The 27,761-nt window shown below is 40.3% G+C and overlaps 1 protein-coding gene across 3 annotated transcripts in view; it reads right to left on the reverse strand.

The window, feature by feature from the left end:
- Positions 1-27,761, reverse strand: part of spop (speckle type BTB/POZ protein) — a 176,227-nt gene that overhangs the window by 57,868 nt on the left and 90,598 nt on the right. For all 3 annotated transcript variants that reach the window (XM_051714740.1, XM_051714738.1, XM_051714737.1), the window contains one exon: positions 8,470-8,597. In XM_051714740.1, coding sequence (XP_051570700.1) covers positions 8,470-8,597 — 128 coding nt within the window. The remainder of the gene's footprint in view (positions 1-8,469; positions 8,598-27,761) is intronic.

Below are 27,761 nucleotides of genomic sequence, written 5' to 3' on the forward strand. Positions count from 1 at the left end.
AGACTGATTACTAAATAGAGATTCCCTACGTTCATTGCATAGTTGAAAAATGCCCATACCGGTTTGAAAATGGCCACTGATTGGGAAATGCCCATTTTTGTTCTGCAGAGATCTCTACTTCAAAAGAACCATCTGATCAGAGTCATTCACTAGATAGTGGTTTAGATTCAAAAGAGCCAACTCTTTTCCAAGAGTCATTCATTTGGTAATGAAACTGAAATGGATGCGCTGTATATTTTGTGCTGCTGATTCAATGGCGGTGTTGCAGCAGCGCTGAATGATAGCCAAGATTATTTTTAACATGGTGTCCCATCTTCATCGGCAGAAAAATGCAAGTTGAAGAACCATTAACAGAGCCATAAGTCATGAAAAACATTCAGTTCCGGTATTTTGTATGGAACCTATTCTGAATAAGAACTGGTTCTCTGTTCCCAACCATATTTATACACAGACTGCAAGAGGAGTCATTAATATTTTTTGCCCTTTCTCCTGGAAGAGAAATAAATCTTAAGAAATTTTAAATCTGCCCAGAATTAGTTTTCTAACTTCTAGGAGGACACTAGTGTATTGATGACATCAATGCTAAAAGACATGGTCTAAAAGCCACAAAATTTCAATTTTAAATTCATGGAACTTTAAACACTAACATTATCAAATCCTCTTTTTTTGCTTTCATTAGGGTAATGTGTTTTAACCCTACTTCAGCACACCTCTCTTTCTCTCATTCCCTCTCCATCACATTCTCTACTGAGCCCTCCGTGTTTTGAGGGTGATGAGGAACGAAGCAGATGCTGCAGGTACAGAATTTCCCTCCTCTTAACTAGCTACCATTTCTAAACTTGTGTTTGCCTGAGTGTGTATCAGCAGCAGATGTTGCAGCCATAGTGGATCTCAGAGATATCAGTGTGGCATATGGCTACACTGAGTGAAAGATGGTTGCTGTCAGATGGATAGAGAGAAGTGTAGAGCTCATTTATTTACTATGAGCAATCTACCTGCTGGAGGTTAGAGGTGGAGGGAGGGAACGAAGGAGAGAAAAAAGAAGAAATAGAAAGCAAGAACAGGTGAAGGAGACCTGCGAGAGAGGGTTGTATATAGAGTGAACAAAATGATGGAGAAAGAAATGGCGCTCAAAATGAGAGTGAAAGGCAGGCAGGCAGCAGGAAGGAATGGCTACCATGCTTAAACCATTAACTAAAACTGACTGGATTCCATCCATTCAATTTGCTCTCAAGTTTTAAAGTGAGAAAAAAGAAGACCAGAATTAGAGTTAATTTTCCCCTCAATCCCTCCATCTCACTGCTCACAATGACACCAAGTACTCCACCTCTAATGGGACCCCTCTCCTCATTAGAGAGAGAGAGAGAGAGAGAGAGACACCTCAAATGTAGGCATAAAAAAGAGAGAATGGAATTTTGTGAGGACATACTGTATGTGAGTTAAGACTGGCACAAGAAGGAAGAAGGGAGGGGGCAAGGCAAAAGCTCTGGGAAATAACAGATACAGATATAGGAAGTGAATAGATAGAAGGAAAAGGAGAGGAAAGACTTTGTTTGTCACTTTTGTGGACCCAAATGTCCAGCTAGAAACTCTGCAACACCACCCAACCAAGACTGGAGAAACAAAGAAAACCCACTCTTCGGTTATGTTCGGAATGGACTACTAGCTTATTATATACTGTATGCATTTCATGTAAATGAAAAGGTTAAAATAAACAATTCACTTATATTAAGCATTAGGAACTTCAATTCATTTTAGTTTGTTGGTTTGTTTGGATGGTTCATGTAAATGATTTAGTTCACATAAATGATTAACTGATTCACGTACGCAAAGTAAACGTCTTCTTTTTTAAGCAAAACATTTAGTTAATTGCTGCTGTTTATTACTATATTTTGATTTCATTATATAAAATAGGGTGTGTTCTAGTTATATTAGTTTGTAATATTAAAGATGCACAACATAAGAGTTTTGTGGTTAAAAATTAAAGCTACACTATGTAACTTTTGGCCCTCTAGCGGTTAAAAAATAAAACTGCATTCGTCTTGCGGAAGAACATCGTTTTGGTTGTGGTTCGGCTCTGCTCCTTTGTACGGATAAATGTGGTTCGAGGCACCGGTGTACACATGGATACAGGACATCTTATCAGAGCAAATGGACAAATAAATACGAAAGAAAGGAAAAGACGGATATCCGAAAACATGTCATCTGTGCAATAAGTGCCATATCATATGCTGTTGTTTTGACTTATTGGAAACGAAGCCTAGATTCCATCCACTTTTCGCGCTATTTTGTTATCGACAAAGTGAAAACAGACGTGTGTGTGTGTGTGTGATTACACAACTATACATATACATATATATGCTGTTCACCTCACGCGACCAGTAGTTTTAGTTGCCCACATGTCTAGCTTTGTGCTAAGTAGCATTAAGGTGTGTCCAGCGCCAGGTAAGGTATTTAAACCGCGGGATCCACAGTAATTCCAGGAGAAGCAATTTATCTACAGGAGTCTGCAGTTGCGTGTAAGTGTGTTTATTTCATTGCTTTACTTTGTTGTAGAGTAGTATTCATTGCTAGACTTGTGCTGTTTGTTTACTGGCTTGAACTTGCGTCACTTAAATGTGTTTTGGTGTGTGTGCTAAATTGTTTTGACTTGTCCCAGGGTATTCACTGCTAGATTTAGAGTTGTTTGTCCAGCGTGTATAAAACCATCATTGTTTTTAGTGTCTATAAACAGTGCTTCACTTGTTTTAGAGTATTATTTTTTGCTAAAGTATAGCATAATTTATTTGCAGTGTACTGAAGTTGCGTTTGTTCTCGCACTGTTCACCTCGCGCAACCTGTAGTTTTGGTTTCCCACGTCACTAGCTTTGTGCTAAGTAGCATTAAGGCGTGTCCTGCTTTTTTCACTGTACGGCTCGTTAGCATCGTGTATATATTTGACGTGAATGCTGACGTGGAAGCAGCAGCAGAAGTGGTAGCCCTTGTGTAAAGCCCTCCTCACGTGAAGACCTACTTGTGTAAAGACCAGCGAGTCTACCTGTGCGAGTCCACCGAGCAAGGACACCAACAAGGCGCCACACACCATAGCACTTAAGTATCTTTTAATTTTATCTCTTTTCTTATTTTCCTTGTACATGTCTACTTCACGAATAACATATGCCTTCAAGCACATCCCTGTTATCTGTTACAGACCATTTACACGATAAAGATGCAAGACAAAATGCAACCCACACAACCTACAGCCACTTTGCACTTCAGCACCTGCTCCGCTCTCTTTCTCAGTGGGACTCTGGAACTGCCAGTCAGCTGTGAACAAAGCTGACTTCTTTCCAGCCTTTGCCACACAGTCCACCCTCAGCATCCTGGCACTGACAGAAACATGGATACGTCCAAAGGATACAGCAACACCTGCTGCTCTCTCCAACAACAACTTTTCTCACACCCCTCGACACACCGGTAGGTGTGGGGGAACAGGTTTGCTCATTCAGAACAACTGGACTTTTTCACCACACTCTTCTCTATGTAACAATACTACTTTTGAATTCCATGCTATTACTACAATTCAACCCGCAAAAATACATGTTGTTGTCATTTATCGCCCTCCAGCTCAGTTGGCAAACCTTCTCGAGGAGTTGGATGTCCTGCTGTCCTCCTTCCTGGAGGATGGTAAGCCACTTGTGGTTCTTGGTGATTTCAACATACACCAAGACAAGCCCCAGGCCACTGAACTGAATGCTCTTCTGGCCTCATTTGACTTGGAAAGACTAAGCACCACAGCAACTCACAGATCGGGCAACCAGCTGGACCTCATTTTTACACGTAACTGTACCAATTCAATTATTCTTGTTACTCCTTTACATGTCTCTGATCACTACTTTGTTCAATTCAACATGACTCTCCCATCTACATTAAAATAGACTCCACCTTTGGTTTCCTTTCGCTGTAACCTCCGTTCTCTTTCACCCTCTCGCCTTTCCACTGCTGTCTCTACCTCTCTTCCCACACAAAATGTATTTTCAACCCTTGATGTAAACACTGCCACAGACACACTAAGCTCTACTTTAACAACCTGTCTAGACAACATCTGTCCTCTCTCCTCAAGGCCAGCACGTACTACACCACCCAGCCCTTGGCTCTCTGACGTCCTTCGTGAACATCGGACTGACCTCAGGGCAGCTGAGAGGAGATGGCGGAAATCTAAAGATCCAGCAGATCTAGGTAAGTATCAGTCTCTGCTTACAACATTTTCAGATAACGTTAAATCTGCAAAAACTTCCTACTACCAGAACAAGATCAACAGCACCACAGACACTCGCAGCTTGTTTAGAACATTCAACACACCTCTCTGTCCTCCCCCTCCACCGCCTGACACATCACTGACAGCAGATATCTTTGCCACATTTTTTACTAATAAGGTTACAACCATCAGCAATACATTCTCAGCACCTCACCCTGTCAAACACCTGTCTCCTGTATGCAACTCTCTATGTTTTCTCCTCTGACTGACACTGAGGTCTCTAAACTTCTCCTCTACAACCATCCCACCACCTGTTCCCTTGACCCCATTCCTTCTCACCTTCTCTAGACCATCTCTCCATCCACCTTACCTGCACTCACTCACATAATTAACACATCTGTACTTACAGGCACTTTTCCCACTACATTTAAGCAGGCTCGAGTAACCCCGCTGCTAAAGAACACAGCACTTAACCCCACACAAATAGAACACTACAGACCAGTCTCTCTCATCCCATTCATGGCAAAAACACTTGAAAGGGCAGTTTTCAATCAAATCTCCACCTATCTCTCACATAACGAGCTATTGGATGACAATCAATCAGGCTTCAAAAGTGGACACTCCACCGAGACTGCCCTGCTGTCTGTCATTGAGTTGCTGAGACAGGCGAAAGCTGAATCCAGATCATTCTACTGGACCTTTCTGCAGCCTTCGACACAGTCAACCATCAGATCTTACTCTCCACCCTCTCTTCGCTGGGCATCACAGGAACTGTGCTTGACTGGTTTAATTCCTATCTCTCAGGTAGGTCCTTCAAGGTAGCCTGGAGAGGTGAGGTGTCCAAGTCACATCAGCTACTTACTGGGGTACAACAGGGCTCAGTGCTTGGGTCACTTCTCTTCTCTATATACACATCATCACTAGGACCCATCATTCAGGCACATGGTTTCTCTTACCACTGCTACGCTGATGACATGTAACTCTACTTGCCTTTCCAGCCCAACAACACCACAGTGACTGCTCGAATCTCTGCCTGCCTGGCAGATATCTCGGCCTGGATGAAGGAACACCACCTGCAACTTAAACCAGCCAAGACCGAACTCCTTGTCTTTCCAGCCAACCATGCTGTTGAACACAACATCACCGTGCAGCTGAGTGCAACTACAGTAACGCCTTCCAAAACGGTCAGAAATCTAGGGGTAACCATCGATAACAAACTACATTTCACAGACCACATCTCAAAGACCACAAGATCATGTAGATTTACACTCTACAATATCAGAAAGATAAAACCCTTCCTCTCTGAACATGCCACACAACTTCTTGTTCAGTCACTTGTCATAACTAGACTGGAATACTGTAACGCTCTCATTGCAGGCCTCCCTGCATGTGCCATTAGACCCCTGCAAATGATCCAGAATGCAGCAGCACATCTGGTCTTTGATCAACCAAAGAGAGTGCATGTTACACCACTCCTTGTCTCTCTTCACTGGCTGCTGCTTGATGCACGTATCTAGTTCAAGGCTCTGATGCTGGAATAAAACAGTCTGCTCCAGCATACCAAAAATAATTTCTGCAGAGCTACACGCCCACTAGAAGCCTGCGGTCGGCTAAGGAAAGTCGCCTTGTTGTACCAACACAAAGAGGCACCAAACATTCGGACTTTCGGTTTTATCACACGTTGGTGGAATGACCTTCCCAACTCCATCCGTGAAGCTGACTCACTTTCTGTCTTCAAAAAACGGCTAAAAACACATCTTTTCCATGAGCACTTAACCAATCACTAAAAAAAAAAAAATGCTCCTTGTTGCACTTTAATCTGTTTTGAATGCTATTCTGATGCTAGTGAAACTTTGTAATATGGCACTTTTTGTACCACTGTCTCCTTAAGATGATTCGCTTATGTGTTCCTCTTTTGTAAGTCGCTTTGGATAAAGCGTCTGCCAAATGAAAAAAATGTAAATGTAAATACATAAACCATATCAATCAAATATCTCATCAGTTGAGTAAGAAAAAAAGCCATCTCTGGGTCACTTTTAAATCCTTTCAGTTGTCGCCACCTCTGAAAAGCCAAGCCGATGTTGATTCGGTTTTTATTACGGACTCTGTCACTTTCCCTTTTTGCATGTAGACTCTGCTCTGTTTTTACAACTGATGATTCTCTGGAGGCTTGCCGTTTTGAATGATCCATGGTCATTTTTTATCGTTCGTTGTGACAACAAACTTTCAACTTCAGCTACTCCCACACAGTAGCCGGATTTTATTTTCTGTGTGTATGGATATGTCGTCAACACGCATGGGAGAATTACTTATGTATGCAAATTAAATCTAAAATATTAATAATGTAATATCATTATTATAGGTTTATCAAAATCTATTTGGGTAAAGACATGGTTTGGAAGATGTATTTTTGTTGCACTCTCTCATTAATAACATTGTTATTTTTTTACCAAAAAAAGTTACATAGCGTAGCTTTAACAAAAGTCCATTATTAAGCGAGCACATGAAAAATCTGTGTTCAAAACCATGTCCTTGCCTTACCCCGATTTACTGCAGTAAGACTATAATAATGATTTATATTTGGAGCTGTTGGGTCGGATTTGGTGGGAAATCTCAGGCTTACGTCATTCATCCTTAAGTTTTTACATGTCCGTTAGCACAGAAAAGAAGGGTCGGCTACTGTATCATGTGTGTGTGTTGACTGGGGAAGCTACAGCAGTTTCAGCAGCGTCAGGACAAGAGTCTGGATGGATATTTAACTGTTAACTGTTTTAGCTCAAGCTATAGAAAGTCAGATATTTTTTTATCAAATTGTTTAAGTTGTTTTTTAATATTTTTGAGACATTACAGCTGATTTTCTGTAAAGCTGCTTTGGAACAATGTGTATTGAGAAAAGCACAAATAAAAAACTACACATATAAAAATTATTTAACTTGATTTGCCTTTCATGTTACAAAGTTTTTTTTCTACTTTGGCAACAAAAATCTCAAAACTGTCACTTTGCACAGTCAAACAAACAAACAAGTGATAGCCAGTGCTGAAGCATTTTACCAATCAGAAATTAGCATAACTAATTCTGACACAAATAATGGCCAGCATCATCCAATCACTGACAACCATGATAAAATAAAATTATAGGCTACATTATAAATTCTGAATCTAAGTACTGATTACCATTGTCCCATGTCTGCCAACCTTGTTGTGTGGTCCAAACATCATCTGCAGCCTGAAACTGAACTTTTGGTCAGATGTTAGAAGTGAATGCACTTAGCTGCATAGGAAAGTTATAGGATGCTCCCTTGATCCCCATTTAGTGAATGACTAAACCTCCAGTGTGCTGTCTGTCTGCACTGGTCTCAGAACAGTTTGAAATGCACCTTATTTTCATCCTAACTCCATGTAAAACCTCTTAAATCAATTTTTTTTTTTTTAGCATTTGTACGAACCCATTGATTCTCAATGTGATAATGCACAGTGCATATCCAATTTCTAAGAAAAAATTGTGCTATAGTACATTATTGTGGTCATTGTGTTTAACAGCATGCCGTTCCATGATAAATCGTTCAAATGGTTAAAATGGCATATCAGATGAAACTAGAGACTCTAATCTTTTGACTCAAACAGGTTTCAATGTAAAAACTTAATAAGGTTTCTTACCAGATGTAGTTATGTTGGCATTTCTTCCAAAGACAAAATCCGCTGAGATTGGCGCCATGTTGTTTTGTCACATGTAAACAAAAGTTTAACCCTTTACTGACACCCCAGAGTGTCCTGAACTGAGATCAGTCGGTTTACATGAAATTAAAATATGCATAGCATATAGTGAAGACAAAATACAATGTCCGCGCAAAAGGATGTGGCGTCGCACGAGGTTAAACATAAATTTTTGTGGTGGATGAAACACTTCAATGATCATAATAAAATATGTAAATAAGAGAGTTATTTCTCTTTTTTTTTTTTTTTTAAGTAATTACTCGTTTATAAATGTTTAATTGAATAACATAATATCAATGTGAGAATAGCACATTATGACACTGGCTCTGCAGGTGAATATCTCCAAGTGATCAAGCAAATTCGAAACAGAGCCCAAAGTTCCAGAGTATGCATTAAATATTCACTGTTACTGTGACAACAACTCTGATTTGTCATTGTCAACAGTCAAAATTAAACTTTCATACTTATCTTAAACATATATTACAAGCGCAGTGTATAATTAGACATGCATCACTTACCTCACAGAAGAGTGTCAATTTGTCATCAGGTAACAGCCCATTGGCCTCATCCAGGAGAAAGTCCCGCCTTATAAACTTCTTGAAACCCCAGTCTTTTCCCTGCACGAACCGATACGCCCGCTGACTCTCTGCACAAAAACAAAAAAGAGCAAATTGGCATGCCTTTTCATGACAGAACATTACACAAAATAGTTAAGTGGAGAAAGAGTGCCCATGTGTTATGTCTAAGTAATGAGATGGCCTGTGATCAAAATTCTCAGAGAACACCCGCTAATTCGGTTCAAGTAATCAGAATCAGAATCAGTTTTATTGCCAAGTATGCTTACACATACAAGGAATTTGTCTTGGTGACAGGAGCTTCTGGTGTACAACAATACAAAAACAGCAGCAAGACATAGAAAATAATAAAAAATAAAACTAATTATACACATACGTACAGACACACACATACTTACTTACACATGGGTAGTGCAAATCTAATACAATCTGTTATGTACAGTGCAAATGGTTTTTTTTTTTGAGGAATAAAATGGCAGAAGAGGTTGGATGTGTTGGATAAATATAAAAAAGACTAAACTGTGTATTGCACATAGTTATTGCTCAATGGGGCAATTTAACTGTTCATGAGATGGATAGCCTGGGAGAAAAAACTGTTCCTGTACCTGACGGTTCTGGTGCTCAGAGCTCTGAAGTGTCGGCCAGAAGGCAACAGTTCAAAAAGGTAGTGGGCAGGGTGAGTGGGGTCCAGAGTAATTTTTCCAGCCTTTTTCCTCACTCTGGAAGTATATAGTTCTTGAAGGGGGGCAGGGGGCAACCAATAATCCTCTCAGCAGTCCGAATTGTCATTTGTAGTCTTCTGATGTCTGATTTCGTAGCTGAACCAAACCAGACAGTTATTGAAGTGCAGAGGACAGACTCAATGACTGCTGAGTAAAACTGTATCAGCAGCGCCTGTGGCAGGTTGAATTTCCACAGCTGGCGAAGGAAGTACAACCTCTGCTGGGCCTTTTTCACAATGGAGTCAATGTGGGTCTCCCACTTCAGGTCTTGTGAGATGGTAGTGCCCAGGAACCTGAATGACTCCACTTCTGCCACAGTGCTGTTTAGAATGGTGAGGGGAGTCAGTTGGGGCGTTTCTCCTAAAGTCCACAATGATCTCCACCGTTTTGAGCGTCTTCAGCTCAAGGTTGTTTTGACTGCACCAGACAGACAGCTGTTCAACCTCCCTTCTTTATTCAGACTCATCGTCATCTCGGATGAGGCCGATGAAAGTGGTGTCGTCTGCAAACTTCAGGAGCTTGACAGAGGGGTCCTTGGAGATGCAGTTATTGGTGTAGAGGGAGAAGAGTAGTGGGGAGAGCACACATCCCTGGGGGGCACCAGTGCTGATTGTACAGGTGCTAGAAGTGAGTTTCCCCTGTCACACAAGCTGCTGCCTGTCCATCAGAAAGCTGGTAATCCACTGACAGATAGACACTGGAACAGAGTTGGTGTCATTTATTATGGAGTATAGCTGGGATGATGGTGTTGAAAGCTGAACAGAAGTCCACAAAAAGGATCCTTGCATATGTCCCTGGTCTGTCCAGATGTTGCAGGATATGATGCAATCCTATGTTGACTGCATCATCCACAGACCTGTTTGCTCGATAAGCAAATTGAAGGGAATCTAGAAAGGGTCCAGTGATGTTCTTTAGGTGGGCCAACACCAGTCTCTCAAATGATTTCATGACCACAGACGTCAGGGCGACAGGTCTGTAGTCATTAAGTCCTGTGATTTTTGGTTTCTTTGGGACAGGAATAATGATTGAGTGTCTGAAGCAGCATGGGACTTCACACTGCTCCAGTGATCTGTTGAAGATCTGTGTGAAGATGGGGGCCAGCTGGTTAGCACAGGATCGAAGACACGCTGGTGAGACGCCATCTGGGCCTGAAGCCTTCCTCGTCTTTTGTTTCGGAAAGACGTGGCTCACATCATCTTCACAGATCTTAAGTGCAGGTTGAGTAGCAGGAGGGGGGAGGAGGGGGGTTGCAGGAGGTGTTGGTGTTTGTGTGAAGTGAAGGTCAGAGTGGGTGTGGTGTGTGAGATTGGGCTTTTCAAATCTGCAGTAGAACACATTCAGGTCGTCAGCCAGTTGTTGGTTCCCTAGAGGGTTGGGGATAGGAGTCCTGTAATTTGTGAGTCATTTCATGCCACTCCACACTTATGCAGTGTCGTTAGCTGAAAACTTGTTTTTTAGCTTCTCAGAGTATCTCCTTTTAGCCACTCTGATTTTCCTGTTCAGTGCGTTCCTGGCCTGATTGTACAAGACGTTATCCCCAACCCTGTAAGCATCCTCTTTGGCCTGACGAAGCTGCCTGAGCTCTGCTGTAAATCATGGTTTGTCGTTGTTGAACTTTAAATAAGTCCTAGTAGGAATGCACATATCCTCACAGAAACTGATATTTGATGTAACAGTATCTGTGAGCTCGTCCAAGTCTGTGGCTGCAGCCTCAAAAACACTCCAATCCGCGCAATCGAAGCAGGTTTGTAGTTCCCGCTCTGCTTCATTGGTCCACCTCTTTACAGTCCTTACTACTGGCTTGGTTGATTTTAATTTCTGCCTGTAGGTTGGAAAAAGATGAACCAGACAGTGATCAGAGAGTCCCATAGCTGCTCTTGGGACAGAGCGATATGCATCCTTTATTGTTGTGTAGCAATGATCCAGTATGTTCCTGTCTCTGGTGGGGCATGTGATGTGCTGTTTGTATTTGGGCAGTTCACGTGTGAGATTTGCTTTGTTAATATCCCCAAGAATAATAATAACTGAGTCCGGGTATTGTTGTTCCATGTCTGTGATCTGATAAGCCAGCTGTTGCAGCGTGTGTTCAAACACACGTTTGGTGCGATATACACACTCACCAGAATAAACGAGGAAAACTCCTGTGGCGAGTAGAAAGGCTTACAGTTAATAAAGAGCACTTCCAAATTAGGACAGCACATCCTCTTTAACATTGTTACATCTGTACACCAACTTTCATTGATATAAAAGCATGTTCCACCGCCTCTCGTTTTCCCCGTTAACTCCGTGATGCGATCCGCTCTGAACAGCTGGAAGCCCGGCAGATGTAACGCGCTATCCGGAATGGCTTCACTCAGCCAGGTTTCTGTGAAGCACAGGGCAGCAGAGGTTGAAAAGTCCTTGTTTGTGCAGGTGAAGAGATGTAGTTCATCCGTTCTGTTAGGAAAAGAGCGGAGATTCGCTAAGTGAATACTCGGCAGCGCTGTTCGAAATCCACGCCGACGGAGTCTCCCTCGCCTGCGTCTCCTGAACAACAAAGCCGCGCCTCCAACTAAACTGTCTAGCAAAACGTCTGAATATTCAAAAACCGGGAAAAGTTTGTCTGGTACATGCTGTCGAATGTTCAGCAGTTTGTCTCTGTTAAAACTGACTGGAAAAAGATTACTATACACAGGACAAACAAACAAAAACAACAAAAGAACTGAGGAGCTCCACACCGAGGCAGCCAACCGCGGCATCATCATGATGATATCATAAGTAATAGAGCGAGGCAAGAAAAAATTATCTATGCAAGATATCTCACACATATCTAAGGGACTAATCTGAATCCAAATACTCTTTAAGAGGCTTTTCTGCTTGTCTTACAGGGTCTATAATCTTGCTTTCCATTAATTTCTGCATTATAACCAGTCTGATTTTTTGGTGATTTTCTCTCTCATGCTGTTTCTGTGAAAGCACCTTAAATCTGCATTCATATGTGTGCCATGCAAATACACACTCCCTCTCTGGCTTATTTCTTGGATTTTAGGCTCAAAACCGCTCTACATCCTGACTGTAGACATTTCAGTAGACCAGTAGGATCTTGTCTACTAATTCACATCAAAAGTCAATGGATATACAGTATATAACAACTATGCATGCAAGCATACTGACTGAAAGACCTCAAGAGTACAGTAGAAAGTGTTTTTAATATTATGTTTTTAACATTATTATAATTAGTTTGTCATGTCAATACTGAAGGTTGAAATGTGTATCAAGTAAATGTTGCATTTTATGTTTTCTTGAATGCTGAATCAAGACGTGTCGACATAATCCTCCTTGAGCATTTCTCCTTAGTCACTGCTTTCATACAGAGGAGAGAGAAAAGAAATGCATGAAACAGGAATTGGGAGAAGGGAAAAAGGGAGAGATAAATAGGTTCCTTTGTGCTTTTGTTGCATTGTGGGTATGTGTGACAAGTGCACTCTATCAAGTGTGACATCCTCTCTTCCTAAACATTACACTTGTTCAACTGAAGCATCTTTCGTCTTTTCTCTCTGTTGCATGTGCACAGCTGGGGCCTAGTCATTGCCTGCTAATCTGCTGCTGCTTGTTTGTGTGTGTGTGTGTGTGCAGGTATTTTAACATGGTGTGAAATGGCTGTGTGTTCACAGTTCAACTGTGACAGTCATACAGATCCACACAATAGGGGAGCGCTGGAAGAGAAAGAACGAGAGCAAGGGCAAGGACAGACATGCCTCAGAAAGATCAGGGGTGTGGGGGAATGAATCGTCTCCCTTGAAATCAGAACTTAAAAGTCACAGTAGCTTAAACTTCACTTGACTTTTCTCTTTGTGAAAAATGAAAGGTAAAAGATGTCACCCTAATACGTTTGTCCAATACTTGATGTCACAAACATCAGTGGGTAAAAGAACTGAAAGAATCCTGTAAGTCACAATGTAGTAATCATAAAGAGCAATATTTAATTATTTATGCCAATATAAATATTTATGGGTGAATCTCATGAAAACGTATACAGTTCACATTTCACTCCAAATTAAACATTGTGACAATTTTCATGACAATTAAGCACATTTTCTCCCTTTTTTGCATAGTGCTTTTCACAATACACATCAAAGCAGCTTTAAAGAAAATGATATTACTATCATACAATGATATTTATTTAAATCAACAAATTAAAATCGGTACTATGATGTATAAATACTTTTTTTGTAATACAGTAATAATAATGAGATTTTTATGCATTCTGACAGTAAAAATGGGGTTTGCTTAATTTGTCATGAAAAGAAAAATCTTAATGCTCCTAAAATAGGCTTCATTGCCTTTAAATGAATATAACTATTAGAGGCAGACCGATATATCGGTTTGATGATTAATCAGTGACTGATACTTGCTTTTTTGGAATAACCGATTATCTGAAAAAATCTCTGCTGATAGTTGCCGATATTTTATTTTCATTTTCTTCCCTAATTTTTTTTTATTACTTATCATTAAACCTGATCTGGTGAAATATATACACAGAAATCTCTTAATCTGGTGAAAATATAGGCTATAAAATGCTACATTTGGTAAATAATTGCATACTGAGCATTGTAACGGAGCCAAATCTCTATCATTTCAAAATGAGAGTCCCTGGGGTGTTTCTGGCTTGTTTATAGTTAAAAGTCCCACGTTACGCAACAAAATATTTAATTCTCTTGTGATTATTGGGATTTGCACAATAAACTTCTTTTGGCATTTTATAAATTTTTCTAGAAATCGTATTTTAAAAAACTACCAGACAATTAATCGGTTATCAGCCTTTTCCACCACCTTATTTATCAGTATCTGCAAAATCCACCATCGTTTGACCTCTAATAACTATTTCATTCTTTTCATACTGGGGTGAAATACAACCCTGACATGTTCTTGACAGGTTTCATGAGATTCGCTCAATACAATTAATTGAAAGCAAATGAGACGCACAAAAAGATTAGCACTAAATTCATTTTGAAAATATTTTTAAACAGAATTACAAGCATTACCCATTCACAATCACAAGGCTATGAGACAAGTAGGAAATACAATTTCTGACATTCAGCGCATTACCAATTAATGCTGATAATCTCAAATTGGTCAAATTTCGTCAGATTAATCAGCCTGGCCAATATGCTGGTCTATCACTAATAGGTAAAAATTCCCCTAAGGACTGAGGGTGTTGCTCAAGAGTTGTGATGTCTTGAATTGGACAGACAGGAGTGTTCACAGATGGCATATTTTGATTCAGCTGCTTTAGGCAAGATGCTGATGAACCAGTGGGTAACCAACCCAGCCAGAATCAAGTACTTCTCAGTAAATCATTTTACTGCCCTATTAAATGTAACACAATTTACACACATAATCTTTCATAACCATCACCATACTGACACAAACACACTATATGTGAAAGCTTTTTCACAACTAGGGATGCACCGATACCACTTTTTCTCTTCCGATCCGATATCGGAAATCTTAGTATCGGCCGATACCGATCCCGATCCGATACCAGTGTTGTTTTTTTGCATAATCAGTTTAGAATATCTTTACATTATTGTGTGGAACTAATTGGGTGTGCTCTTTAATATGTAAAGAAACACAAACCTCTAACTGCACATTATTTCAACATAAATGTATTACTTAAGAAAAACTTTATTGTTAACTAGTATACTGGATAATGTAGCAGCAAAATTAACAGTAATTCCAGTATAAGTCATCAGTAGAAAAGAAGCCATTTTTTTTATTTTTTTATTTTTATTTGTATCTGGACTTTAAAGGATTCAGATCTCTTTTTTGTTCAATTTAGTTGTAAGATATCAGCTCACTTTACATTCACATAGTTATTTTTTAGAACCCATTCAACTTAAATATTATTATAATTTGTAAACAAATGATAATAATAATAATAATAATAATAATAATAATAATATATTATAATAGTAATATATAGTAATATATCTCAATCATACACCTATAACTTTTAAACCCTCATGCATTTATTATGACATTCTGAACTCTCCAGGAAGTCCTGTAAGTGTGTCTGTTTGTAGGCAAGTTCACAGTAGATTAATTCGCTTCTTATTCAAATTCTGAAAAAAAAAAAAAAAAAAAAAAAAAAAAGCACCACCACTGCCATTCTAAATGCATATTATAAGTGAACCGAGCTATTGAGCATCTACATCTGAGATGTTGTTCGTGAGTAGCGCTCAAATATTGCGCACTGGGTGAAGGCTAAAAATAGCCGCGGTTGTATGTGTCAACAGAGCAGCGCCATTCAATAATTCGCTGGTGCTGCACATGCAAATTTACTGATTAAACACAGCCTTTTGTGATTCACAGAGCTATCGCACATCTTCACGTGGCTTTGAATAAAATGCACGAGTCATATGAACTACTTTGTGTTTTTATGGTTCTTTTATGTCATTTTTTGAGCTTGACAGTAACGAACATGACTAACACACAGTATCGGATTTGGATCGGCTCGTTGGACCGATACCCGATCTGTTTAAAAGCTTCAGTATCGGAGTCGATACCGATCCAGGTATCAGATCGGTGCATCCCTATTCTCAACTTGGCTGATCATTAGATGACAAAAAAGCAGCCTGACTCCTTACGATACTGTGCCACATGCTTAAATGATTAGTAAACCCAAAAAACTATTTCGAGTAAATTAATTTACTCACCATCATGTCGTTCCAAACCCATATGATTTTTTTTTCTTCCATGTAATGAAAAAGATGCTAAAGGTGTATTTCACCCAAAAATTAAAATGCTGTCATCATTTACTCACCCTCATGTTGTTCAAAACTCATATGTCTTTCTTTCATGGAGCATTAAAGGAGATAGGCAGTTGTTAGGCAAAATGTTAGCCTCGGTCACCATTCACTTTCATTGAAAAAAGGATGCAATGAAAGTAAAGTGAATGAGGCTAACATTCTGCCTAACAACTGCCTATCTCCTTTTATGCTCCATGGAAGAAAGTCATATGAGTTTTGAACAAAATGAGGGTGAGTAAATGATGACAGCATTTTCATTTTTGGGTGAACTACACCTTTAATGAACACAACCCTTGAACACAAATGTACAAAACCTTTTAACGAAATGGAAAGAAAGAGATGAAGAGAGAGAGGCAGAAAGAGTAACAGAGACTCTGATTGGTCTATCAAGAAGATCGAAGGTCAGATCAGGGCATTGGCTACATTTGTGCTCTCACTGGGGACATCTAGCAACTAACAAACTGCAGTGGGGCAGGGCAAGTTCCTGCTGGCATCTAACCAGGGGACAGACCTTTGCAGACATGGGTTGGATACACAAGCTGAAAGGAGGAGCTCCAATAAGAAAGGAAAAACTATGTGAAAGGACAAATTGAAAATAAAAAGTGAAAAACTAAACAAAATATATAATAACCCAGCTCAAAGATGGATTGAGAGAGAGATGGAGGGGAGAAAGTGAGAGAAGCAGGGAAAGAAAGAGAGCAGTCGGTGGTAATACATATTCAGGCCCTGGCACTGGGATTTGGGGCACAGTGCCAAATGCACTGGCACATAGAGGAAAAGAGAAGGTTGCTCGGTTCACAAATGCATCAAACATACACACACTGAAAGCCAGTGAGGTCGAAAGGGTAAGTTCTGTTTGCCCATACTTTAATAAATATCTGTAAGAGCAAAACTAGGTGAATTCCTATGTGTATGCATTAAATTACCAGAGTTCAACAGCAAACCCTGTTTATCAGCAATACACATTGAGAAAGACAATGAGGGCATAAGAAATCTGAATGTATGGCTTATTAAAAAATTCCAAAATCATGGCACACTTGTTAAACTTTATAAGCAAGTTACTTCATATAGTGCAACTGAAATAATAAATGGCATTCACCATATACCCAACTTGATTAACTGACAGACACAAACACTACAAATGCCACTACAAAACTGGATCTCACAAAGCAGAGCTAAACAGTAAAACCTGATTCTTCTGTGGCTTTATGGTGAAACTTTTAGAGTTATAAATGTTGATCTATAGCAGTATTCACCACTATTGGCCATGTGGGACCTTGAGCAACAGTAGTAAAGCTCTGCCACGTAAATATTCATCAAACAGTCAATAGCCAATAAACCACGTTCAGAATCAATATCAGCCAGCACGCCGTCTCATCTGAATAACTACACACAGCAGGCAGAGCAGAGATAGTCAACAGAATAGTTTATGCACTACCAGCATCTATCCATCCTGTGTGAGCCTCTTTCATTTCTCTACTAACCCAACACTTCTGTCCCACAGAATCTCCACTTTTAAAAGGCCTATTCAAACAAAGTCAAAATTTCACAGTACATAAAACATGCACAAGATTTTAAAATGTAACAATGCACCTCTACATACTACTTCACAATAAGTTTGAAATACACTGTGATGATCTGTCTTTTTGATATTTTGATTTTATTTTTTCGAATAACATTCAATGAATTCCGTTTTCTGAACTCGTGTTTATGATTTATGAATGAAGAAAATTAAGCGTCGGAACCAGGGTGAAGACTCTACAAAGAATTTCACTATAAGTTTTGAATGTTATATTGTGATGATCTGTCATTTTTATATTCACAGAAGATCTGGATATTGATACAGATTTGATTCTCTCGATTCGATTCCAATTTGATAACAATATAAACTGACATGGGTTTATTTAAGTTACAATGTCCCTTTCGCTTATATGAACAAAATTATATCTCAGTTATGCTGTTAATTATACAGGGGACCTTCTAACTAGGTACATTACAAAAATATTAATTTTTACTAATTATATTCGATTAGTTTTTCATCATTTTGGTCACATTTAGGCTTTTTAAAAATGAACAAATCCATGTATTCAATCAGTAAATTACATTGTATTATATATATTATTTTTGTTACATTTTTACTGTATTTACACTGATTTGTTGAACACCTGCTAAAACTGATACTGTCTCTAACAAAACCGGCATTTTTGTAAACAGCATATGTAGATGAGCGCATTTTAACGAGAGAGACTTGAATGGCTTTACATCATCTCTGCTATGCATGATTAGAATTAAATGCTTATTTATTTATTTTTTGATCAACAACTGACTGCAGAGAACAGAAAGGGTATTAAAAGAGACATTATTCAATGACAAATGGTGACGTGGATCTTGTCTTTGGACATGCATTACATGGAACAACTTTTCCTCTCAACACGCAGTGAAAGAATCTTGCTGCTGAATAATCCACTACTATACTACACAATCACTGGTGAGTGAAATATGAATATTTACCTGCCAGTTACCTAATACATAAATATTAGGTAACTGGCATAGCACGAAATTTGGTTGAAAATGCGAGTGATTTCCTCACATTGTAGTGTGTTGTGGCTTCTGCCACCTCTGTGAAGAATCACTCTCAAAGTCTTAAGGTTTTGATGCCAGAAGATAGACTTTATTATCAGAGATAGCAAAGCCGAGTCAGTCTGCAGAGTAACTGACTTTCTTTATTCAAGAATGCCTATATACACATTTACATAGGGCGTGACCAATACACCCCTGTCTTCCGACTGTTAGAGAACATGAAACTATTTGGGAGGCCCCTTTCCATCTCTCTACAAGGCCTTATCCTATATTTCCTCTAGTGTCAAAACATGAGACTCAAGATTACCTTATATGAGTACCATATGTGACCACATTCCATTTTGAGGGGCCTCCCTTACTCAAGCTTCTACACACATACACAGAAAAAAATCCATGCTTAACTTATTAGAAATAATTGTAGACAAAAATGGCTATATTTACATTGATTATATTTGATTAATTTATATTTAACTTGATAAAAAATATTCCACATATCCCCCCTCTGAGACTTACATAAGTCTCACCTTCACTGTCTTTATCCAGAGTGCAGTTTCATAATTCAGTTGCCTCAGTTATGCTATCTAGTGACTAAGTTAAGTCACACAGCTTCATTACCAATGACCAGATTATGCAACCGCACTCCAGTGGAGATTACAGAACCAAACATCTCCATTCAATTTTTTGATTAAGAACGGAGTAAAAGATTCTGTTCTCTTATTCATTCAATAAATGCAACATATAAGGATGTTATAAGCATGAGCGTGCAATTGGTTCAGCCTTGCTTGTGTTTGTCATAGTTACGTAGAGTATATCAAACATAAAACAAAATATTCATCATAATATTAAGAGTCCCTTTTTTTGTTTTTGTAGTGTACAAATCTTCAACCCAGATACTTTGCGCATCGTAGAGTGTCACCCTTTGGGGAGAGGTTAGGCCAGCACTTACACCCAGGGTGTGGCTCATCTTTTATTCATCTTCTTCGTCTTCATTTGAGGTACTTGAATTCCCATCCAGTGTTTGTGAATCCCAATTTGGTTTATAAAGCCAATCCTGATAATATACACTTTGGTTACCCTCTAATATCACTTTCCCATTATCTTGACATTTTAGCACTTCCATTTGTTTAACTGTGGCTTTGATAACTAGTGACCTAAATAAAGGAAGTACACAACAAAACAATAGCCCTCCTATCATTATTGCAATTCCCAAAAACATTCCCAATTTAGCAAACCATGCTCCCCATGCTCCTAACTTTAGATCAAACCAATCCCACACTTGATTATCTCTTCCAGCATTTGCTTTAACTTCGGTTCTTAAGTTTTTTAATTTAATCATGACTTCACTAAATGTTCCTCCTGGAGCAGTATTATTTGGTATAAAAGTACAACATTGATCTCCAAACATAACACATACACCTCATTTGTCTGCCAATAACCAATTAAGAGCCTGTCTATTTTGCCATGTCATTCTGTTAGTTTGCATGCGATAGCTCATTAGCACAAGAGGTAAAGCATCAATCCAGTTGAGTTTAGTACTTTCACATATTTTGTTAAGTTTGGCCTTGAGGGTACCATTCACCCTTTCTACCATCCCTTGGGATTGTGGGTGATAAACACACCCTAGCCTCTGTTTTATTCTCAATTGTTGCAATACTTGTTTTACAGTTTTTTTAATGAATGCTGATCCATTATCTGAATTTATTTCTGATGGTATTCCAAATCTAGGGATTACTTCTCTTGTTAGAAATTTAATTACTGTTCCTGCCCCCTCATCTGCTAATGGTATTGCTTCTACCCATCTGCTAAATCTGTCTATTACCACAAACATATACTTTTTGCCTTGTACTCGCTTTATCATGTCCACATAATCCATCACCAGGTGCTTGAATGGTCCTTCCGGTATTGGTATGTGGCCTATTGGTGTTGCTGTTCCTTTCCTAACATTGTTTTTGGCACAAACTTCACTTGTGGACAGAAATTCGTCTATTATTGCATGTAAGTATGGAGACCAATATCCCTGCTGTTTAATTTTTTTTATCACTTCCCCCCTCGCGCAGTGGTCAAAACCATGCGCATCTGGAATAAGAATGTTTAAAAGTGTGGTTGGTGCAACAATTTGTCCTTTATGTGAACGCCAAATATCTTGTGTGTATTTTGTGGCTCCTCTTTGTTGCCACATGGAGTGTTCATAAGGACCTGCCTGTTGTTGAATTCGAATAATATCATCCAACTGAGGTTGTGGTTCTATAAGAACTACTGGAGCTAACATTGCTACTTGACATCCTGATGCTTTTTTAGCTTCCAAATCTGCTTTGTTGTTACCTTTAATGATATAGTCATTTCCTTTTTTATGAGCCTGACATTTGATGACTGCTAATCTTTTTGGTAGCATCATAGCAGAAATTAATTGACCTATCTGTTCAGCATGTTGGATGGGAGTTCCATCAGTTTTTTTAAAGCCTCTCTGTTTCCACACTGCTCCAAATAGATGACATACACCATGAGCATAAGCTGAATCAGTGAAAATGTTTGCTATTTTTCCCTTTGCTAATTGACACGCAGTCGTGAGAGCTTTTAATTCTGCTAATTGAGCAGAACAAGGCTGTACACACTGTTGGGAAATTACAGGCACAAATTCATTCATGTTTTTTTTTACTACTGAGTATCCTGTATGAGTTCCCAAATAATCTCTAAAACTGGAACCATCCACAAAGTATGTGACTTCTGCCTCAAAGATTGGCGTAGACTCAAGATCTGGTTGTAACCTAGTGAATGCCAATGAATTAGCCACACAGTCATGTGGCTCACCTTCATAAGCTAAAGGAATTAATTCAGCTGGATTAACTGTATTACATCGTTTAATGGTTACATCTGGATATGTAAGTAATGTTGAATATGCTAGAATGCGGGCTTGAGTCAGAACAAATTTTCCTTGTTCTAGTAACTCCACAATTTTATGATGCATATAAATGGTTATATTTACATTGATTATATTTGATGAATTTACATTTAACTTGATAAAAAATATTCCACAAGTGGAGGGTTGCGCATTAGAGTAAAAAGATCGATCTTGGGATTTAAGAATCAATATAGAGATCGTTCTAATGAAGATCGTGATGCATCGGAATATCTATATTTTTACCCACCTTAATTTAGAGGTTTATTTATCTTTTACAGTTGAAGTCATAAATTTACATACAATTAGGTTGAAGTCATTAAAACAAATTTTTTAACCACTCCACAGATTTAATATTAGCAACTTACAGTTATAGCAAGTCATTTAGGACATCTACTTTGTGCATGACATGAGTAATTTTTCCAACAATTGTTTACAGACAGAATGTTTCACTTTTAATTCATTATATCAAAATTCCAGTGGGTCAGAAGTTTACATACACTAAGTTAACTGTGCCTTTAAGCAGCTTGGAAAATTCCAGAAAATTATGTCAAGCTTTCAGACAATTAGCCAATTAGCTTCTGATCAGAGGTGTATTGAATTGGAGGTGTACCAGTGGATGTATTTTAAGGCCTCCATACAACCCATAAAACCACCATAAAAAAGCCAGACTACAGTTTGCAAGTGCACATGAGGACAAAGATCTTACTTTCTGGAGAAATGTCCTCTGCTCTAATGAAACAAAAATTGAACTGTTTGGCCATAATGACCATCGTTATTGTGGCATGGGGGGCATGGTCATGTGTCAGTTTCTGGGAGAGGGAGAGCGGTAAGGCTCGTCACCTGGCTCATAATTATCTCTAACACCTGTCTCTCATTATAGTGATGGCGGAGGGAGACGGGGGTGGGGGGGGAGTAGGAGAGACAAACAAGGGGAAGGGTCCTCTGGACCGGGGGCAGGGTTTGGGCGGGCCCCCCCACCTCCGTGGAGCCGGAACTGGGCGGGAGTGAGGGGAACGGGGGGAGGGGAGGGAACATGAGGCACAGGGGGTGGAGAGAGAGAAGAGAGAGAAGAAGAGACTGCTACACCGCCTCCTGGAAATGCCACCATGTAGTCCTCTGCCAGCTGGACGGCTTCCTCCAATGACGCCGGGCGGTGGCACTGGACCCACTCGGACATGCCTTGGGGGAGTTGGGAGACGAACTGCTCCAGTACCACCAGATCGACGACTTCCATGATGCCGCGGGTTCCCCTCACCAGTAACCATTTCAGCCAGGCGTCACAGAGCTGCTGCGCAAAAGCAAACGGATGGCCGTCCTTCTCGAAGCTCAAAGAGTGGAAGAGCTGCTGACTCTGCTCTGGGGTCCGACCGACCCGTTGCTGGATGGCCTTCCTCAGGTGATTGTAATCCAGGAGGCTGGCGGTGGAAAGTTGTTGTGCCGCCAGCTACGCCACCCCGGAGAGCAGGGGCAACAGGCGGGCCACCCACTGATCGGAAGGCAACCTCCAAACCTCTGCGGTCTTCTCAAACAGGTCGAGGAAGGCCTTCGTGATCATCGTTTGGCCCCATTTTTGTGAGGGCCACCGGTGGGACAGGCTCCGAGGAGGTCACAGCGCCAGCCCCCTCCCTGGCAATCAGGCTCCGGAGCACCTGCCGGTCCTCCGCTTGTGCCTGGAGCAGGACTTGAAAGCGTTGTTCCTGCTCCCGGCATACCTCCATGAGGGCTTGGTGTTGGGACTGCTGGATACTGGTGAGGGTCTTGAAGACTTTGCCCAGCAGTGAGGACTCCATAATGGCGTTCTCCTCCAAAGCCAGGTTGCGGCACCACTGTCAAGGATCTTAGTTCGTGGGCAATGGAGGAGTCAGAAGACAACGAAGCAGGCTCAAGTTCAGTCCTTTTATTCACTTTCTTTAAACACACACAATCGACAGTAACCGTCGATAACAAAGGAATAGTTTTTTAAATAAACGAAAGCACTCTAAATCATAAACACACTCTCTCTCTCGGTTCGGGGCTGTTGTGCTTTCTGGTCACTCTCTGCCTCTCTGATGCTTTGGCGTGCCTTTTAAGTCTTCCTCCGACATCACTATAATGAGAGACAGGTATTAGGGATAATTATGAGCCAGGTGACGAGCCTTACCACTCTCCCTCTCCCGCAGACTTACACATGACCACGCCCCCCATGCCACAGTTATGTTTGAAGGAAAAAGTGTGAGGCTTGCAAGCCGAAGAACACCATCTCAACCGTGAAGCATGGGGGTGGCAGCATCATGTTGTGGGGGTGCTTTGATTCAGGAGGGACTGGTGCACTTCACAAAATAGATGGCATCATGGAGGAAGGAAAATTATGCGGATGTATTGAAGCAACATCTCAAGACATCAGCCAGGAAGTTAAAGCTTGGTCGCAAATGGGTCTTCCAAATGGACAATGACCACAAGTATACCTACAAATTTGTGGTAAAATGGCTTAAGGACAACAAAGCCAAGGTTTTGGAGTGGCCATCAAAAAGCCCTGACCTCAATCCAATAGAAAATTTGTCAGCAGAACTGAAAAAGTATGTGCGAGCAAGGAGGCCTACAAACCTGAATCAGTTACACCAGTTCTGTCTGGAGGAATGGGCCAAAATTTCAGCAACTTACTTTGAGAAGCTTGTGGAAGGCTACCCAAAACGTTTGATCCAAGTTAAACAATTTAAAGGCAATGCTACAAAATACTAACAAAGTGTATGTAAACTTCTGACCCACTGGGAATGTGATGAAATAACTAAAATCTGAAATCATTCTCTCTACTATTATTCTGACATTTCACATTCTTAAAGTAGTGATCCTAACTGACCTAAGACAGGGAATGTTTTCTACGATTAAATGTCAGGAATTGTGAAAAACCCATATGTTTTTTTTTCTTCCATGTAATGAAAAAGATGTTAAAGGTGTATTTCACCCAAAAATTAAAATGCTGTCATCATTTACTCACCCTCATTTACTCAGCCTCGGTCACCATTCACTTTCATTGAAAAAAGGATGCAATGAAATAATAAAAAACTCCAACCAGGGGAAAAAAAAAAAAACATAAACAACCTCGTAGGGGAAAACACTAACAGCAAGGATAATCCTCGCGGAGCTGGACTGGGACAGATCAGTGGGGAATCAGGACCAACCGGACCGAACAGAGAGGAAAAGCAGGGCTGACAAACAGGACCGACATGGGAGAACAAACAAAACCGACTGGATCACACAAGATGAACTGTCACTGGACAACATGGGGAGACTAAAATAGAGAGAGAAATCAACAGGTTTACAAGGCGACAAAACGAGACAGGACACCTGTGCGAAAGTTCGGCCACACACACTCCCAACACCTCAGACCGAAGTGACCAGACATCAGCACAACGTGAAGACAGCTCGTGACCCGGGCGCACAGCGCAAAGCAAGTGCAATGCGCATCCGTGGTCGCGAGAGACATTACTGAGAGATTATTGATGTGAGTGCATGCCACCTAGATGATAAGCATAATGCACTCGCGCTAATACAAGACAAGACATGGAACATGAGTGTTCGGATCCCGACACCAAAACCGAAACCGAACCAGACAGGATCCAGGCACCATGCTCCGGACATGAGACACGAGACAGACCAAAGAGTGTAAGGCAAAGAAATACAAACCGGAAGCCGTGCGCTCAAAGACAGATAGACAGAACATGGAGCACGAGTGTCTGGATCCCAACACAGACTGAAACCGAACCAGACAGGAAGTCAGGATCCAGACACCATGCTCCGGACATGAAACAAGACAGACTGAAGAGCACATGGCGGGAAATCACAACCGGACCCATGCGCTCAGACAAAGACAGCACATGAAACCTCAGACTGACAGAGTGACAGTACCATGAAAATTGCTAACCAGAGGCAGATGGTATAAAGAGGAGGGACATTAATTGTAGTTTTAAATGTAGCTTGTCATCTTTTAGGAGTACACTTGCCTATAGATGCCCTCAAAGCTAACAGAAATGAACTAATAGCAACAAAACAATTTTGATTACATGGAACCTTTAGCAGGGTGGTTGTCTCTTAGCACTCTTTTGTCATAGAAGCTGTTGGAATGAAGGGATGGAACCTGGCTTCAAATGTCCATTAAAATCTGATCATTGATCCTCAGAGGGAATCAGCAGATCCAGCTCCTTGGCATCTCCATTCGTTCATCTGTGTGCCCCATGATAACTCTCCCTGACTGACTTCATAAACACAAATCATTCAGCAGAGTTCCAATGCCTCCACGCAGCCCTCTTAATTAAAGATCAACCGATATATCGGCGAAGCTGATAAATCGGCTGATATTCTGACTTTAATTATCGGCAGAGGGCAATACATTTTCCCTTTTGGACGATTTATTTTTTGAGGGCGGCAAGAATCGCCTGCTTACTTTTTCTTGTTACATGCCATCGTGTTACTAGAATAATAGACACAATGTCATTCAAATGGTCAGCATATCAGAGCCGCAGCAGACACGTTTCAGCTCATAATGTTAAAGTGTTCACATGTTTCATTCACCCTCTCTCCTCAACAGTTGAACTTATAACTTTTAACCTTTTTGTCTAATGATAAAAAAGGCAAATATCAATAAAGTAATATCATATACTGTCTACAAATATGCGCATATCTCGTTTAAACAGATGTAATAAACAAGCCTCACAAAACTTGAGCAGATCCAGCGTCCTGTGGAGCACTCATTTATCTACCTCTAAAGCATGTATCCTATCAGCCTCAGCAGTTCCCTGTCACTTTTAACTTTCTTTTCTAATGATAAAAGGCAAATATCAATAAAACTTATATTATATACCATTTGCAAATATGCAGATATCTCATTTAAACAGATGTAATTCATGAACCTCACGAAAATCCAACATTTTCTTCCCATTGAGCGCTCATCTAATATCTTCCTCTGAAGCACGTATTCCATCAGCCAGAATAAAAAATTTCAGGATCAGGATCAAAAGTTCCTCTGATTCACAAATCGTGACAGTCAGTCTGTGACAATCCAAGCTGCCGATCCAGGCCGTTTAAACTGTCAGGAGATTGCTGCTCGTGCTGGATTTGCACGAGCACGTGAGTGCAACTTCAAAGTAAAAGCGCTTCACATGTGCTATAAGTAAATTTCTAATTCACTGTGCACTAGAGTTGTCAAAAGTACTGGTACTTTGGTATCAAGTCAGTACTAAAATAAAAAAGATGTAACGATACCAGTGATTCTTCAGTACCAGTAGTACAGAGTACCAAATCTATATGGTACCAGCGCACATTATGACTGACACACGGCTGTTTTAAAATGCTCACACGCTTTACACTGAAATGCAAAACTAATCAAATTAAAATCATGATATGGCATGATTATTAAAAGGTGCAGTATGTAAGAATTTTTATGTAATATTCGCCATTTTTTTTGCTAATGTGTGAACGGCTTGTAACGCAACTTAAAAATGAGCCAGACTGATTTTCATGCGAAGGGAGTGGGTCGGTTTTGCCGGAAAAATCCAAAGAATGTGACGTTTCTGCGCTCTCCTAAGAGCCTTGCCTCAGTAATAGCTTCTCTTCTGCTATTCAAAAGCGACAGCAAACTGCAACACTAGGTAATGTTATCTTAGAGATGGAATTATTAATCATGATGGTGCCGCGGATGGCTGCCTTCGGTGTGGAGTGCTCCTATTGTTTTGTTGTTTTTGTTTATTTGTCCTGTGTTTAGTAATATTTTTCCAGTCAGTTTTACCAGAGACGAATTGCTGAACATTCGACAGCATATACCAGTCAATCTTTTCCCGGATTTTGAAAATTCTGACATTTTGTTGGACATTTTAGTCGGAGGCGCGGCTGTGTTGTTTAAAAGCGCTATGAGACGCAGGCAAGGGAGATGAGCTGGCACGCTGGTCAAGCTCAGTCGGTGCGGCTTTCGAACAGCGCTGCCGAGCATTCATCTTGCGAATCTCCACTCTCTCTAACAAAACGGACGAACTACATCTCCTCACCCGCACAAACAAGGACTTTTCAACCTCTGCTGCCTTGTGCTTCACAGAAACCTGGCTGAGTGAAGCCATTCCGGAGAGCGCGTTACATCTGCCGGGCTTTCAGCTGTTCAGAGCGGATCGGATCGGAGTTAACGGCGAAAACGAGAGGCGGTGGAACATGCTTTTACATCAATGAAAGTTGGTGTACAGATGTAACAACGTTAAAGAAGATGTGCTGTCCTAATTT

Source organism: Myxocyprinus asiaticus, chromosome 13 (assembly GCF_019703515.2).
Source record: "Myxocyprinus asiaticus isolate MX2 ecotype Aquarium Trade chromosome 13, UBuf_Myxa_2, whole genome shotgun sequence".
NCBI classification, from domain to species: domain Eukaryota; kingdom Metazoa; phylum Chordata; class Actinopteri; order Cypriniformes; family Catostomidae; genus Myxocyprinus; species Myxocyprinus asiaticus.